Source organism: Pleurodeles waltl, chromosome 3_1 (genome assembly GCF_031143425.1).
Source record: "Pleurodeles waltl isolate 20211129_DDA chromosome 3_1, aPleWal1.hap1.20221129, whole genome shotgun sequence".
NCBI classification, from domain to species: Eukaryota; Metazoa; Chordata; class Amphibia; order Caudata; family Salamandridae; genus Pleurodeles; species Pleurodeles waltl.
In genome coordinates, this window is record NC_090440.1 from 1692051029 (window position 1) to 1692069250 (window position 18222).

At 44.8% G+C, this 18222-nt stretch overlaps 1 protein-coding gene across 1 annotated transcript in view; it reads left to right on the forward strand.

Annotated features, from left to right (window-relative positions):
* LOC138283614 (golgin subfamily A member 4-like) overlaps positions 1-18222 on the forward strand; it is a 129098-nt gene that overhangs the window by 84140 nt on the left and 26736 nt on the right. Inside the window, exons 9-11 of the mRNA XM_069221551.1 lie at positions 4982-5228; positions 5768-5852; positions 16631-16847. Of these exons, the coding sequence (XP_069077652.1) occupies positions 4982-5228; positions 5768-5852; positions 16631-16847 (549 nt within the window). The remainder of the gene's footprint in view (positions 1-4981; positions 5229-5767; positions 5853-16630; positions 16848-18222) is intronic.

An 18222-nucleotide genomic window follows, 5' to 3' on the forward strand; every position in this document is an offset into this window, starting at 1 on the left:
ACATTCAAAAACAAAACAAAAACAAATCAGTGACCAATATAGCCACCTTTCTTTGCAAGGACACTCAAAAGCCTGCCATCCATGGATTCTGTCAGTGTTTTGATCTGTTCACCATCAACATTGCGTGCAGCAGCAACCACAGCCTCCCAGACACTGTTCAGAGAGGTGTACTGTTTTCCCTCCTTGTAAATCTCACATTTGATGATGGACCACAGGTTCTCAATGGGGCTCAGATCAGGTGAACAAGGAGGCCATGTCATTAGATTTCCTTCTTTTATACCCTTTCTTGCCAGCCACGCTGTGGAGTACTTGGACGCGTGTGATGGAGCATTGTCCTGCATGAGAATCATGTTTTTCTTGAAGGATGCAGACTTCTTCCTGTACCACTGCTTGAAGAAGGTGTCTTCCAGGAACCGGCAGTAGGACTGGGAGTTGAGCTTGACTCCATCCTCAACCCGAAAAGGCCCCACAAGCTCATCTTTGATGAGACCAGCCCAAACCAGTACTCCACCTCCACCTTGCTGGCGTCTGAGTCGGACTGGAGCTCTCTGCCCTTTACCAATCCAGCCACGGGCCCATCCATCTGGCCCATCAAGACTCACTCTCATTTCATCAGTCCATAAAACCTTAGAAAAATCAGTCTTGAGATATTTCTTGGCCCAGTCTTGACGTTTCAGCTGTGTGTCTTGTTCAGTGGTGGTCGTCTTTCAGCCTTTCTTACCTTGGCCATGTCTCTGAGTATTGCACACCTTGTGCTTTTGGGCACTCCAGTGATGTTGCAGCTCTGAAATATGGCCAAACTGGTGGCAAGTGGCATCGTGGCAGCTGCACGCTTGACTTTTCTCAGTTCATGGGCAGTTATTTTGCGCCTTGGTTTTTCCACACGCTTCTTGCGACCCTGTTGACTATTTTGAATGAAACGCTTGATTGTTCGATGATCACGCTTCAGAAGCTTTGCAATTTTAAGAGTGCTGCATCCCTCTGCAAGATATCTCACTATTTTTGACTTTTCTGAGCCTGTCAAGTCCTTCTTTTGACCCATTTTGCCAAAGGAAAGGAAGTTGCCTAATAATTATGCACACCTGGTATAGGGTGTTGATGTCATTAGACCACACCCCTTCTCATTACAGAGATGCACATCACCTAATATGCTTAATTGGTAGTAGGCTTTCGAGCCTATACAGCTTGGAGTAAGACAACATGCATAAAGAGGATGATGTGGTCAAAATACTCATTTGCCTAATAATTCTGCACTCCCTGTATACATACATGCTAACTCAAAGCAAAAAGAGTTCTGACTAACTCCAAGAGCTCACTCCACTTTCAAAAAAGCTTCAATGGCTCTGTAAGAAAACATCCCACTAGCAGATATTTGTAAAGCACCTACATGGAATAACCCACATACATTCACAAAACATTATTGTTATTGCTAATCAACAAGCTACAGTGGGTCATGTTGTCTTAAGAACACTTTTTCAAACATCTAAGTCGACCACTAGCTAACCACCACTTTAGAGAGCACTACTTTACCTTTGAAGTTAAGCATATGTATCTATGGCAAACATTTGCTGCAGCTGGAATATGTTACTTACCCTGTAAGCACCTATTTGTAGCTTGTAGTGTTGTAGATTCATATGCGTCTACCTTCCTCCCCAGCAACTATTGGTTGATGTATGTTCTTACTTATTACCAACATTTTTCGTTATACTAAAATTGACTTCCATGCTCATCTTTTCTGTCACTACATTGTTCCTATCCTAAAGCTCACCCAAATGAGCTAAAAAGCAAAAGCTGGTAAACATGTGCAAAACAGACTATAAGAGGAGTCAGTATAACGTGACTCAACTTCCTCGAAGAAAAACACTAGGTGGCAGGAATGTGCTAAGCATATAGTGCACTGTACACTACAAATAGATGCTTACCGGGTAAGTAACAACATCCTATTGCAGCACTCTTCATGGAAAGTAGCTTTTTGGAGGCAATAAAATTAGCTAGGAGAATAGGTGAGCTTCAAGCTCTTTACTCAGTAGAACCTCGCACAGTATTTTGTAGTAATAGGGTAGTGGTAAGAACAAATCCCACTTGCCTGTAGAGTTCTATAGTTTCACATTCACCAGACAATTTAATTTCAAGTATGTTTAGTAATCCTTCCTCTCCAGCACAAAGGACTCATCTTTCTTCAGATGCAAAGTTTTTTTTTATGTATTTGACTTAGTGCTAAAGATATCATTAAAGCAAGCCAGTTGCTAATGAACTCCTGTCCCCTCAAATTGGGTATGTCTTCTTTAAAACAAAACATAACCAGGTGCATTGTTTCATGCATTTCTCCTTGCTGTCAGTTGGCAAACAGAGCTCTCTGGAAAACATTGAGCTCAGTACACACATAGCAAAGCAGCATCTACTGCCTGGTTAAAGAATGTACCTCCAATTGACATTTTTAAGGAAGCCATATGGGGATCAGTTCATAGTTTTTCAAAGCAATGGTGCTTGGATGAAGATCAAAAAACGAATACTTTAAGAGGTCAGCTTGACTGAACTGTACTGGTTACCTGCCAATCAAGTCCCTGATGCCAGTGTTCTTTCCCCAAAAACTGTCCGACTGGCAAATCTTTTAGACCCCCCCACCCCCCCCCCCCCCCCAGTAAGTTCCTAATAAATAGTACCTCTGGTACCTAGGGTGCAGCACAAATTGTGCGACCCTAAGGGACCCCTGACTGCACATGACAGGCTGCCATTGCAGGCTGCGTGTCTTGGTGTAGACAAAAGTTAAAACTCGACATGGCACACAGGCAGTGTGCCATGTCCCCCATCACTGCACGCAGTATATGTAAGTCACCCTTAAAGCAGGCCATACAACCCTAAGGCAGAGTGCATTATATGACATGTGAGGGCATCTACAACCGCAGATGTGCCCCTGCTATGTCTTTGTCAATTCTCAGACAGTTTTGGTGTGACAAATGCTTACAAACATGGCAGAACTCAAGGACAATACACTATTACGACAGGTAATTTATAAAGAAAACCCATTTCTTTTGTATCAGTGAAAAGGGAATCTGTTTTTCCATAGTACTTTCCTCTCTTAAACCTCTGTTAAGCTCAACTTGGAGCACCATAGCAAATTGCTGCCTGGTGGGAAAGGCACATTTACTCCTCAGCAATTGGGTGTACGACTCTCCTCTCTGATTGGGGGCGTTAACACTTCTGCGTCAGGTGGGGTTGTTCCATTCTCATTGGCTGTTTTGGAGCCTGAATTAGATTGTTGAAGTCCAGACTCTTTCCCATCGCTGTAACCTGTTTCTTCATCCGTTTCCTTTTTCTTACTCTAGACTTAGTTCATGTGATTGCTGACTGGTCCTGAGTCTCCCCTTGGCATTTATGACCTCTGCCTCACACTTTCGTCTGCTGTTCAGTCCCAAGCACTTTGAGGGTACCGAAGAAAGCACTGTCAGTTTGACTGGATACAGGAGTCTGTAGTCCAAACGCATAGCCAGCGTTTTGTTTTGTTTGCATCTGACCCACTCCCTTCCGCCCCCCACTCCAATGTCCCTGTCATTGTTGCAGCACTAGCTTTGTATAGTCCAGGGGCTTAGCTTCAGCTGGGGTGTTTGGGGTGGTATGACACCTCCCTCCCCAATGAAAATGGGTTTTTGGCTTGGTAGTTGGGTATAGGGAGCACAAGTAGGGTCTGCTATCTGTGTGGGCTTTTCTCATTGTGAGCCAAGGGGAAAAGTTTTTTTTAAAAAATGACCTTTTGACATAAATGGAGAAAAGAGCCATCTAGTGGCTCATCTTCTAAATGTGAATCTAGATTACCTGGAATCCATACTGGCTTCCCTTCCTGTCCAAACGATTTGATCTTAGTGGTGGTATCCTGATCGGCAGTAGTCCAGAGGCTTTGATGTCAGCAGAACCACCTCTAATGTGTAGGGAAAGATCCTGTGCCTTACCAGCTTTCTTAACTGCCTGTCCCCCATAGGTCTAGCAATATATCTGCAAGAATGTTTTGTTTCACCAAACTGTTAAGGAAGTACAGGGTACTTCCATGTGTTCCTCTTATGTATTAAAGTTTGGAAACTCTGTAGTGTCCGGAGATGCAGATGAACCCAAACCTTGCCATGGAAACAGAAAAGTAGGTTTGACTGCTATTACTAACCTTAGAACCTCAGGAAAGTAAAGAAGTAAGAGATGGGCTTGAGCAAGATCTTGCACAAGAAATACATTTTGAGAGTAAGGAACAGGTGTTTTTTTGGAAACCGCTTACTTTGAGGATGAAGATTCTCTAGGTCACATTTAGGGAAGACTGCCAGAGAAAATGCTGGAAGTTTGTTTTAAATGTGCTCAGTTGAGATAGAATTTGGAACATTGCTTGAGGTCTTGCCTCAGACATTTGAGGAGTGTCTTCCTGACTACTTGGAATTTTGCCTTGTGGGCTAAAAGGAGTTACATTAAAGAGATCATGCTGTGGTTTCTAGAAACATTAAATGAAACAAGACAGTTTATGCATACTAATTATTTTCAGCCGGTTCTATATATTTTATATAATTGTTTTTTGCATGTAGACCTGATGGCCCTGTGCCTTCTAATTTAATTGTGGGTCAAAGACTAAGGGGAACTTCTGAATCGGCCTCCCACAAACCCATTCTTAGCTGCATAACACTTTAAAGCTAAACCTTTACTGTAAAATCCAGAACCTGAGTTGCAGTACTTGAGTGATCGTTGTCCTGTAGAACAACATAAAACTGACTAATGGCATATACTGTGTTTCTTACTTTGACCCAGTATCCGTCAGAGAAACCTGTTAATTAATGTATTAAGGCCAAAGATTCTTCAAAGGCTTTCTCCCATTTCAATCCTTTTCAAAACTACCCTACATTGCTTAAGTCTATGTAGAAACTTTCAAAAGGTTATAATTTTATTGGGGATGTTTAGTAATTGTTTAATTCAAGCAGGTGAGTTACTTTAGCATCTCTTCTCTTTTCAGAGTTGAAGGAGCAGCTGCTGGCCCGCACATCTCATGTGGCAGAGATTGAACGAGTCAAGAAGGACTTTGAGATTCAGCGGCAACAGTTAAAGAGAGCCCATGAGACGGAGCTGGAGCAACTTAGGATCTACTTTGAGCAGAAGTTGAGGGGCACTGAAGAGAATTACAGGGAGGAACTTACTCTCCTGCACCAGCGGCTGCGGGAAGTGAATGATGATTCAATCGCAGAAGGGACTGCTGACCTTAGGTGCCACAAACTGTTGCCATCCATATTCTTTCTAACCTCTATAATCAGTTTATCTCCAGCACACTAATCCTCACAAAATAGCTCATTCAGATTGCTTATTGATGTAACCACACAATTGAACGAGTTTTAGTTTGGAATGTTTTGATCAACAAACCAATTGCACATTTTAATTCTGTGCATTTCCCAAAATCAATGTAAATATATACTCGGTCAAAATTATTCCTAACAAAAATTGCCCCTAAAACCTATTCTTAGTGGAAATTCATCTTCTTTAAAGTACATGACAATCAGATAGTACATTGATGTGTATTAGTTAGATTCAAGAACATCCCAATGTTGTGACTCAACATGTGTTGTGCCACTTCTAGTTCCACGGAGGGTAGAGCCTTTCCAAACTGAACTTTAAGGTTTGGAGCTTTCAGGTTCATACAGTGCTACACACTTTTTAGAATTTGTCATCTGATTTCTAATTGTTAGATAGTGCTGTATCCTTTTGCCAGAAAAAAACTTTTTTGATTATTTGTCTTATCCTTCCACAGTTCCTCTGCACTTTTGGATGAGTCATCTGACAACCGAAATCATGAACTCTTGGAACAACTCACACAGCAGCTTGAGCAGCACAGGGTATGTCTTGATGATCATATCTCGAAACATTGAAGCTAGCATGAGTTTGCGTGATATAGTTTAAAAAAAAAAAAAAAAAAAAAAAAAAAAAAGCAACAGAATTTTTCATATATATATGTATGTATGTATATTGCACATGCCACTGTGCAGCTATGGGTCTGCCACACTTTCCTTTAAAACGCCTTTTTTTGGTTTGCCTATAATGTTGACCCCCATTTTTGGATGTCAAATAAGGCCCGGTCTGCAATTTTTGTGCAGTTCCATGCAGGGGAAAAAAGTTGAGATGGGATAAAAAAAAAAACGATGCTTGATTTTATTTTAGATTTCGCTCCTACAGCCAAAACCAATGAACAGAACTAACATGGCATAAATGTAGGACGTTACCTAGCATGCTGTTGGTGGTTTGGTGTAAATAAGTTTAGTAGTTTTTGAGATATTAGTATTTGAACAATGTGCTAAGTGAGCTCCAATGAATGAACACTTTGTTTAACTTAATTGAAAATCTTTTGTTTATGTGCTTACCATTTTGGTCCTTAAGGCTGTGTATGAAATTCGGTAAACACTGTGTGTTGCGATTACTGTTGCTGTTTTTAAGTAAGTGCAGAACCATCAAGGGGTCCTAATTAAGAAGGTGGGTGAAAACAAGTGTATATTTGCTAATGGATTTGGCACAGTCTAATGAATAGGCACACATTTAGGTAGGAAGGGTCAATAAAATGTTAACTTGCTACCCGTATGCCATAGTTTATTATGTCCAGTGTAGGTATTTACCATTTTTTTGGTGGGTGAGGGTTGGGTCCGTGTGTTTTGACTGCACGTTGGACCTGACTGCAGGCTATTGGCAGATCAGGCTGACAGATGCTGCAAAACAAAGTGCATTTTCAACTCCTGGTGGGCACTTCCAGTTCAGTGTGATTCCCTTTGGATTAAAAAATGCATCTGCCATATTCCAGAAGTTGGTGAATCAAGTTCTGGCAGGCCTGGACGACCTCAGTGTAGCATATCTAGATAATATTGCTGTCTTTAGCTCCAGCTGGCAGGATCACCTGGTCCACCTCAGGAGTGTTCTTGAGGCCTTGAAAAAGGCAGGCCTCCCTATCAAGGCCAGCAAGTGCCAGATAGGGCAGAGCAAAGCTTATGGCTCAGACAGATAAAGGGTGAAAACCCAAGACTTTTGAGGTGGTCCATTTCCCCACAGAGGATCGAAATTTGGAACATAGACCTTGGAGTAACCATGCCAGTGCAGATCAACTTTCCACATATAAGAAAATTAAGACTCAGCTGGGCAAGGTTAGTCTTTTCCTCTTCCGTTTGTGTGGGGCCTGAGTAAGAAAGACGGATCTTTCTGGTATAGTTGCCCCTACTTTTTGCCTGTAGTGTCTGTGTTTTGACTGTAGTACACTTGGATCCTGCTTACAAGGGCCCCAGTGTCTGTTCTCTTCCCTAAACTTGGTGGGTAACCATCTTACACCCCATAGTTGGCTACTGGTGTACCCCTGTAAATCCCTTAGGTACCCAGGTCCTTGGTACACCAGGGGTCTCCCAGGGACTGCAGCATGTATTGTGCCACCCATGGAGGCACCATGCAAACTGTGACCACAAGCCTGCCACTGCAGCCTGTGCAAAACGGTGCATGCACCTTTCTCCCCTGATAAAACATTTGCTTTATATTGCAGTCACTGCACTTTGACCCTATAAGTCACCGCTTAAGTAGGCCCTTAAGCCCAAGGGCAGGGTGCACCCTTCTAGGTGTGAGGGTGCTCCTACATGAGCAGATGTACCCCTAAAACCCCCAGACTCTTTTGTTCTGGGGCTTGTAAGTGCAGGGAAACCATTCTAAGGTATGTAGTGGACGCTGGTCATTATCAGATGTCCAACTACATTATAATTTCTCCAAACCTGGTCAAGTTAAGTATCAAACATGTTGGAATCATGCAGCTGCACCAGTTCCAGTGTTAGTTGCAAGATACCATGTACTTTGGGGTTCCTTGGAGGATCCCCCATGTCTGCCTGTTCAGCCTTGCCAGGTCTGCGTGCAAGCCAATGCTGCCACCGACCCAGACACTGTTCTGCCCTCCTGCTGCTGAGCTTAGCTCTTGCTGGGAAAGGCAAAACAAAGGATTTCCTTTAGAGGAGAGGTATTATCCCCCCGTCCTTTAGAAATAGGTGTCTCTGGGCTAGGGTGGGGGTGCTCCTGAGTGCCACCAGATTCCTTTGAAGGGCACATTTGGTGCACTTCTGCTAAAATCAGCTCCCGCCCTGATTTGAAATACACAATGGATGGGGGAGTGCCCAGAGTTGTGCCAGGTGGCTACTTGATTATGCAATCATAGAAACAAGGTGTGCAGAGGCCCCTGGGAGCAGTTGACTGGTCAGTCCAGTAGAGTAGCTTCCCTGTCAATCCCTGATAGGTAGGCCACCACAGAAGTTGTCCAACCCCCTTCCTGGGTTACTTAAGGGCTCCCCTGAGGGTGGGACTCTAGGTTCATCCAGATAAATCTAATTTTGCCGAAATTGATCTTCAAGGCAACTTCTGTGCCCTGAATACCATATTCTGCTGCCGGACTTTGCCGGGAACCAAGACAAGACTGTGTAACTGATAGGAGGGCTTCTGCTGCAACTTTGTCCCCAGCATTGCAAGGACTCTGCAACTTCCATGGCCGTGCATCTTTCAGAATCCCAAGGACTGCCTTGTCTCTCTTATATTAAAGGCTCCTTGATGTCTACGACCAGTTTTTGGATCCTGCTGTCCCACGGACTCCTCAAGGCTCTGCAACACAAGTGGTGGTTCTGTGGCTCTCTAGGGGTCTGACCTGCCTGCTTTGCAACTGGGAAGGCGGTAGTACCTCCAAGCTGCTGGGCCAGAGCCCCTGTGCACCGCCTCGGTTGTTGTCACCAAGGCTTGTTGGCTCTTCACAGGGATGTGGAATTCTTATCGCCCAACGCCCGGGACATATTGGGTCAAGGGCAACATGTTTTTGTGTTTATTCTGTCCTTGGGACAAGTAGGCCCAATCTCCTGCAGCACAAACCCTTTGGCTTCCAGTTTACAGAGAACTGAACTGTATTCAGTTGAGGTAATGTGTGTCCATTCAAAATGCTGTTCAAACTTTTTTTGTGGTTCATTAATAAAAAGCCTTCATTATCAGGGTGAGTGCTCTAAATAAACATTTTAAGGTCACACAGCACTACTAGCAGTGATTCAAGTAAAAATAAAAAAATAAAAAGTGTACACACGTTTGAAAGGTTTAACAATATGAGGTTAAGTATTATGCTCCCAGCATGCTCTCTGATTAGATGCAAATGTTTGCAGAAGCTTGTAAGCAAGAGTTATGATTCTTTGCTTTCAAAATAAAATGTTCAGAAAAAATGCAAGTAGGAAACTTTAGGTGCTATTTCTTTAAAGCATCACTTAGTTAAATGTGTTTATGCATGCTAGTATTTCCCAAAAATATTCCTAAAGGAAACAGTGTAACCATTTTCAACAAGATTATGGGAAGCATGAAAATAAACAAGCATTGGCAAAGCCAACAGATCCAACATGTTTTTGTGAGTCTTTTGGTTTTGTCTGTGCGTGTCTTGTTTTGACGTGGCTTTTCCAACACTTAATTGTTGTGGGACGTGCTTGGCCCTCACCACTGTAACGGACACTAGCAAAAAGAAAAAAGTAGTTCTTGGTCTTAAAAAGCACACATTTCCACCAGTGGCATAACAAAGGCCCGCAGCCCCCTCGAAGGGGTCTGTTCAGCACTACCTGCCCTGAGTGAGTGAGGGGGAGGGAGGAGGCTCCATGTTCTTTTTAGGAGTGCCCCCCCTCCAGCTTCGTTATGTCACTGATTGCCACAGTAGTTCCTGAGCAAAACTACTTTGTGTGCCAATATGCTCCTTGTGGAAGAGCGAATGTGATCACTCACAGTAAAGCCAGACGATAGATAGAGAAATAGAAGTTTAATAAAAAAAAACAAGATGTCTTTGTTAACGCCAGACCTAATTAGGGACCCTATTATTAAAGAAAGTCACAAAAGTGCACCTATGGTGTATGTCTTTGAATTAGTGGCTTTCATGAATTCACAAGAACTTACAGAAGTGGACCAGGAAATCTGACTCCTAGAAAATATTTCTGTACTGTAATTTAGCACCAGCGAATATCCATGTGTAGTTATGCTCATATGAAAATATATTGAGCGTTTACAACTTCACTTTCACTCTAACCACTTTTTCCCAACCCTGAAAGAACTTCTACGTCTGCCATTGTCAGGAGTAAATTTCCACCCCTTCTCATAATGGGAAGAGATTAGAGAAGAGCTCGTGAAAATCCTTAAAACGTGCAAGTTAGTCGGTTTGGATGCTTAAAGGCATTCCAGCCCTGCAACTAATGCTTACTGCTGCCTCCAGCTCCCGTATGTAGATCTGCAGAAAGGTGGCAAAATAAGAATATTCCTATAGTAGGGATTGAAATTGCAAGTATTCAAGCCCTACTATAGTAGTAGCCCTGGCACAATCAGAGAGGCTATTATCAGAGCTCTTACATAAAGATATCACTGTCATAATTTGTTGCAGCACTACATGGCACCAAAGGGACAAATAGATTTTTTCACAGGACAAGTAGATATAAGAAGCAGACTGTCCCATGGACAAGTAGATACTTCAGTAAATTCCAAACCCCTGTCTTCAGAGCAAAGACTTCCTAGCTCCAAGAAGCACCAGCCTCAAGCATCTCTGCAACGTGGGCATCCATCTTCTTTGTGCTGCTGAGGCCTCCATGTAACTCCCTGTGCTTGCTGCCAGAGGGTCCTCCTGGGATATCCATCCATTCCTGCTGGCTCTCCTCATTGCTGAAGGCCAGTTCTGACTTATCTTTAAAGGTTGAGTCCCTTGGACCATGCTGGTCCCCACTACTGCAACTCCTTTTGCAGCTCTTCTTGCATTTGCCAAGGCTTGTTGGTAGCCCTGCTCATTTCTGATCCCTTTGCAATCCACAAACGGCATGGGACATCTTGTGGACGACTCCTGGGATACTTCTGCATCACGTGGATGCCTCATCTGAATCTCCATGACAACTGTTCAACAACAACCACCTTTGGGTTTGGACTCTGCCCCTTCTCTCCACAGGTGCTCCTTTACAGAATCCACACCTGGGTTTCACCAACCTGGTCCACAGGTCACTGTAGCAACTAGACAGCCGAGGTCCCCATTGAGTTCAACGGGAGGTTCCAACACAATTTCACTGCAATGAACCTTCCTTGCTCCAGAAGGTTTCCTTGGGGTCCCCTGTGAAGGGTCCTTTTCCAGCCCTTTCCTAACTCCTGCTACTAATCTTTGGTGTTTTAGTGCTTCCTCAGTCCTTATAATTCTTGTGTCAGCCACTGTCTGCTGTGACTTTACTTTTTTTAGTATATGGATTGCCACTCACCCAATAGGGGCCCATGTTATATGCTTTTTCTTAGCTGTTTTGAAGTATATTGTTTTGTTCATATATCCAGTTAGGAGATATAATAAAGTTAGTTTAGTGCCTTTCAGTGAATAAATATATATATATTTTTTTTTACAAACACTTGTTGTGGTCCTTTCTTGAGTGTACGTCATTGACTGACTATGTGGTTATTGTAATTGCTTTACACCCTCTCTGATAAGCCTTAGCTGCTTTCCAGTGCTGCCCCTTCTTGAGAGCACACTGTCTTCAGAGAATTTACTTGAGAGGACCCTATCAAGGTTGCCTGGACTCAGTGTGGGGTGCATCATCTATAGGTGCAGACCAAATACTGAGCCATCCTCCTACAAGAGGGCTGGCGAAGAGGAAAGGAAATAAAAGTATTTTTGATTTACTGTTAACTTAGGCACCATTCGATGGTTGAGCTGGAAATTTGGTAGAGATTTGTGATGTTCAGCCCACTCTTGGTTTTGCCAGTTACATGCAGAGGCAGATTTCAAAGGTGGGGAAGGAAGGGTATAATGGGGGTCTGAGGCACTGTTTGCCTCTTTCTAAAATGTAGCAGGTGAGAAGCTGGTAAGATTTAGCTTTGTTGATTTTGTCGGAGTTTGAACAAGTTGTTCTAAGGCTGTTGAAAAGTAAATGGGCGGGAAGGGGTAGTAAATATGTCTTTCAGTAATAACTTTGATGCTGTTTGAATCTGCTTGAAACTTGGCAGCTAGCAAATTAATCCAAGCTCTGATAGACTTCTACCTGCAGATTACTTACCTTTTGAACTCTCCCTAGGTGTCTAACTGCCAGCACCTGAGATTACATTGTGGGTCATGTATAGGTGCCACCCTGGTGCGCTGAGGTCAGTTTTTTTTTTTTTTTTGCACCAGCTAAGCGCTGATTCAAGGAGAGCTACCAGTCAGTTGATTTTTGACTTTTTTTGACTTTTTGTTGAAGTATTTTTCGAGTTTACTCTTGATGCGTTGAGGATGTCCTTTAGAAAGACAGAATTCAAGCTCTGCATGTCCTGTCATTAGATAAAGTCTTTGATGGATCTTCACCCTGTGTGTCTTTGGTGCCTGTAGCGCAACCACGACCCAAAGTTATGCTCACAGTGCTGAGCCATGCAGCTGAGGGTTTTGAGGAAGCAGTCCCTGAAACTGATGGCTGCCCAGTGCTCTGACTCTGCAAGTTGAGGTCCCAGTCGAGAGGAAGATCCCGGGGTCAGTCATGGTATGGAAAGTCATAGTCCTCCCACTCCAAGTCCTTAGGACGATCAAGTAACTCAAGGCACAAGAAAAAATCTAAGCAATCAAATCTCTCTGACTTTTCCTTGTCAGTCGACCGACGAAATGAGGGAGCGTCTATCATCTAAGCCTTATTCTGAGGAACCTGCGCCTGGACTGATGCTGCACCTCCCAGAGTTTCCTGGAGCAGGAATGACCCCTGCACGACTCTGAGTTCTATGGGCCATGTGCCTCTTATTTAGGCAGGGCGGGCCTGCTGGGGCATCTTTGAGGCACGCAGAGTCGGAGGGGGGACCCTTCGGGTTCCACTCAAGTGGCTTCAGCCTCTGCACCGAGGGGCTTCCAGGGATACATCCCTGGGTCAGGACCGGCGCTGGTTGTACCACTTCGACCTTCCCTGATGCCGGTCCTGACACAGGTGCTCTCCATGCTCCTGGGTAGCACCATCTCCATTGTGTTCGGCGACTCTGACATTGAGCTGGATGGACGTTGTATTACGCCTACTCTGGTGCTGGCAGGAGCTTTGCCCCCTCAATCTGATCCACTGGACCCTTTTTCCCAGGACAAAAATGGACTGGCCTGAATAGTTGGTTGAAGGTCGTGGACCTTCATCTGCCCTCAGTGGCCTTTAAGACTAATCTTTTGCGAGGCCTCATCCAAGAGCTTATACCTCATACCCATCTGTTCAATGAGGCCCTTATTGACGTCCTTCTGGGTTCCTGATCCAAACGCAGCTCAGAGGCTTTTGTGAACAGGATTGCCTGCCGCCATTGCCATGCACCAGGAGAAAGTTTCTTGATGCAACACTTCACCCCGAGAGCTTGGTGGTCCAAGCGTCAACCTCCCAGGGCACGTTTTCCTTCCTCTCCCCCGGACAGGGAATCCAAAATGTTGGCCTCACTTTGGAAGATGTTTTTTTCCGGCAGCCTTGCGTTGCTGTCTGTGAACACCACATGCCTTTTGGTCCGTTATTTCCACACGCTGTAGGACAGAGTTGTGCAAATGCTGACAGAGGACCTGGAGGTGGTTGTACTCTTTTGCCGATAAGAGAGGTGCAACAAAATTCACAATTTGTTGCTGACTGAACACAACAGACTCGCTAGGCTGAGCTGTTTCATCGAAAGTAGACACGTCTGGCTTTCAGGGGATTTCCAAGCTTCCTTGATGGACATACCCAATAATGGCACCCATTTCTTTGGAGAAAAGGCAGTCTCTGCGCTTGAGTACCTCAAGGATTTTCGGGCTATGGCCTTGGGCTTCACAGTCACCTGAAGTCCCCCACCCCTCTATCTGCCTTTCACCCCTTTTATGGCTACAGAGGGGTCGCTGACTGGTTCAACCGTACTGCACATGCTGCCCAGCCTCTACATGGCTCTGGGTGCAGGACCCGCCAACCTCTTGGGTCAGGTTGCCATCGGGCTGGTCAGTCTGCTGGGGTGGGCCACCTCCAGGCTCGTACCACCCCCTAAAGTGAGCTACTACAAAGTGGGCACGAACTTTGAGCGGTAGCCATCTTTGTCATGGCATATCTAGGAATTCTGGGACAGAGTTATGCCCACTTCTACCGGAGTTGGTCCTATAGGGGGCATAGTGACCACAAAGGTCATTAGCCCATTGGCTACTACCCTACACACCTCTAACACCCCTCAATTCAGTATTTAGGGCTGCCTGTGGCACTATAGAAACAGATCCTGATGAACTAAGAAGACCAAGAACACTGAAGAGCTGTGACAGTAGAAGAGCAGAAAAGAAGCATCCGACCTGGTACAAACACCACCGGCCTGTCTGTATGCCTAGTCGAAATCTGCACCAAAGTTGACTCAACCTGAAGCTGTGACTCAAGGTACTCGGGAGGACTGCCTGCCTTCAGTAAAAACTCAAGATCTCCTGTGAACAGTGAACCTGGTGCAGCGATGCCCCTACGAGCTCCAATTCCAGTTCACTGTACTTCGTAAGTGCAGGGAAGCCGTTTTAGCTATGTACTGGTCACTGGACCTGTGGTCCAGCAACATAATGATAACTCCGAACCTGGGCATGTTTGGTATGAAACATGTCTGAATCATACACTCTGGGGGTTCCCTAAAGGATCCTCCAGTTCTGCTCCTACCAGTTTTCCAGTAGCTGTGCTCGATTCTCCCCTCCTGCTGCTTGGCCAGGTCAAGCAGGGGACAACAGAACAAAGGATTTCTTGTAGGAGAGGGGTGCAACTCCGTCTCCTTTGTAAATAGTTGTTACTGGGCTGCGGAGGGGTAGCCTCCCCATGCCACCGGCTGATTTGAAGGGCACATTTTGTGCCCTCCTTGCATAATCCGGTTTGCACCAGTCCAGGGACCACTGGTCCCTGTTCTAGTGCAAAACACACATAGGGAAGGGGAGTGTCCACTACCCTGTCCAGTCCCACCCCTAGGGTGGTGCCCAGAGCTCCTCCATGTGGCCACTTGGTTCTGCCATCTGCTTCTGGGAGCGTCTGACTGGGTAGGCCAGGTAGCTGATGTCAAAGATCCCTCCTGATAGGTGGTCACTTCAGAGAGTGACCAAACCCCTTTTCTGGGTTCTTTAGGGACTCTGAGGGTGGGTTCCCAAGATTCGTTGTGTAAGACTCCACCAGGACCTTTCTGCAAAGACATCTTATGCTCCTGGCCTCCAGAACCGCTGCTGGGCAACACAGGAACCAAACAAGACTGCAACACCTGAGAAGAAGTCTCCTTGCAACATTGTTTCCCCAGTTCCATCAGCAGTGTGCAACATTCCCACGGCTGTGCATCCTTTGTGGTCCGCAAGACTTCAGCTGCACCAAAGAAGCAATAAGGAATCTCCCTTGGAGTGAAGGCGTGTCTCCCATGCATCTGCAGGCACCTAATGCAATGACGTCCAGCTGGTGGGATCTTCTGTCCTCCAGATCTGCGAAGATTCTCTAACACAGGTGGTGAGGGATCCCCCGTGGTCCTCTCTGCCTTCTGTCCAATGTGGGAGACAGTAAGCCATTGCCAATGCCACTGGGACAGAATCCCTGTGCACCGCAACTCCTGCAGCGTCAAAGGCTTGTTGACTCCTGCTCCGAGGGATCTTCAGGCTCTAAGTAGTCGTGGCCCCCAGCTCTCTATCTATGCAAGAACAGTCTCCTCTCTGCTGCTCCAGTGACGTGGGACTTCTCTTCAGGTGTGCTGACTGGACCTTACTGCGACTTACTGCACATGCTGCTGCCAGTGGGTTGTTTGTGGGGGCTCCGACTGCTTCTTCTGGCTCTCCTGTCGTCTGAGGGTCAGCCTGGATTCCCCTCTAAGGGTTGAGTCCCCAGGACCTTGCTCGTTCTATTGGTCTGGTCCAGCCTCTAGATTCTTCAACCGCGACTTCCCCATGTTAGCCTATGGGGAAACCGGGTAAATCACCTCTCTGCACCTGGCCAGTGGGAATCTTCTAGGTACTTTCCTTTTGGGGTTCCAGTCTCCCTCAGCACTTGTCTAACTACTCCATACACTCTGGTGGAGGACACCCGCTCACATTCCAATTCTTTCTTTTTTTTTTTTTTTTTCTTTTTGGTTTATGGTTTGCCCCTCCCCCCCAGCTCCCCACCCTAATAGGGTCCTTGCTAATTTATGCTTTCCTGAGTACTTATCTGTGCCCAGCTTGTGTGTTCATACCTCCAAAGGGAGGTATGCCAGTGGTAGTCTTGTTTGGTGTGCCTATAATAAAGTACCTTTATTTTTGCAACACCGTGTGGTTCCTTTCATGAGTGATAAGTTACTGTGTGACTACTGTGGTATTGCAAGTGCTTCACATGCCTTCTAGATACGTCTTGGCTGCTCACCACATCTACCCTAGAGAGCCGTGGCTGTCTAGACACTGTAACACTATCTAATTGGGGTTTGCCTGGACTCAGTATAAGGTGTAACACCATAGGTGTCCACCACACACTGGGCCAGCTTTCTACAGTGAACAGCATTAATTCTTGCTCTACTGGTTTACAAAACAGGGTCCTTTATTGCAGTTTGTTACAGTATCTGGTTACACCTGACTGCTAGCAGTGTTTCAGCAATTTAATATATGCTGTATTTAGGCATACCTTTTTAAAAGTAAACTATAAAGTGCTCTTGATGCTCTTATCTCTAGGAAGAGTTGAATTTTATGCGCCTTCAGGCCGAAGAGCAACACTGTCGTGACCTTGAGTGTGTGAAATCCTCACTGGCTCTGCAGTATAAAGAGAACCTTCTCAATCTGAAGCTGGAACTCTCCGACCAATGTATTTATGAGATTGAAACGCTAAAGAAAAAGCACTGTCTTGAACTGGAGCAACTGCGAGCTCATCTCTCTGACCAGCACATCCAAGGTTTGTGACCATGTACAGTTCCTGTATGTAGTTTGTATGTTTTCTGCAAATCAGACTATGACCTGTGCATGTCAACAAGGTAGCAGACTAGTGCTGTTCAGTCCAGTGTTCAAACTGGTCCAGTGCTCAGACTTTATGGTTTAGAGAGCAGTTAACTTGGTAAAATAGAACTGTTTTGAGGGTCTGACTGAAGCCCCAACTCAGAAGTGACTGCAGAATGCTTGGCCCCTTTGCACTTGTCAGCATCTTACCTTGATTGCAGTGCTAAATTGAGGGATGGCACTGAATTTGTGTTAAACCTCACTTTACAAAATGTGTATAAATATGGAGCTAGCTAGAAAAAATTGAATTTACTTTGGCATTCTTGTAAAATTAACATGTCTGATGCATTGCTCATCCAAATGCATAGTTATTGCTTATGTTAAATTAAATTTTTATTGTTGTTGGTCCTTGAAATATTGCTGCCTGTGCTTTGATGTGGGGTGCGGGGGGTAAAGAAATCTGGATTCCTTAGGAGTCCTTGCTACAGGCAACAATGCAGTCCTTACTTGTTCTACTTTTGAAGAGTCCATGCACTGCTTTATTTAATTCGTTCATAAGCAACAAAGTATGAGCAAGTCTCTTGAACAGAAAATTTTCACATATGATCAACTCACAAGACATAAGACAAACTGTTTTTGAGCATCTGTAGTAGAGTGAGGTTTTGAGAGAAGACGGGTTAAAAGAAGATAATTATTAAAACAATATCAAGGTGACATTATACTTAAACACATTTACACATGTCCCATTACATGGCTGACAAAATAGATATTAATTCAAGTCTGCATTTGCCCTACCTAAGAATGCCCTCCCATTGCTCTTCAAGCTTTTCCTCCTTTCAATTTAGCCTTTCCCCACCACCTCACCAACTACTTCTCTCCTGGCCTTGATGCCACCCTCCCTACTATGAACCCCTGTGTCTTTTTATGCAGAACTTCAAACGCCTCTCTCCAAACTTGTCAACCGATAAACTTTCTCCTTTCTACCTGACTGCATCGTACTATGACAATTCATTTGGTGTCCCTTGCCGCCATTCCCTGCCTGCTGACAAGTCTTACAATGACACCTGTATCCTTATACAGTTTTATTTTGGTTTGTACCTGTTTGAGCTATACTTATCTCACATTTGTTACTTTTTCCATCCAAAAAGTCTGTCTGCTAGGGACTGCAGATTGAATAGGATTGCTTTTAGGGTGGTCTTGAATTTGAACAGCGATGATGTGACTCAGAGCTCTTGGAACAGAATTGCAAAATAATCTGATCAGTACTGAGAGTAAGTGAAAATGAGACTCAGCATTTGGTAGTTGGGAGCAATTAAAGTGTGTTGATATAGCGC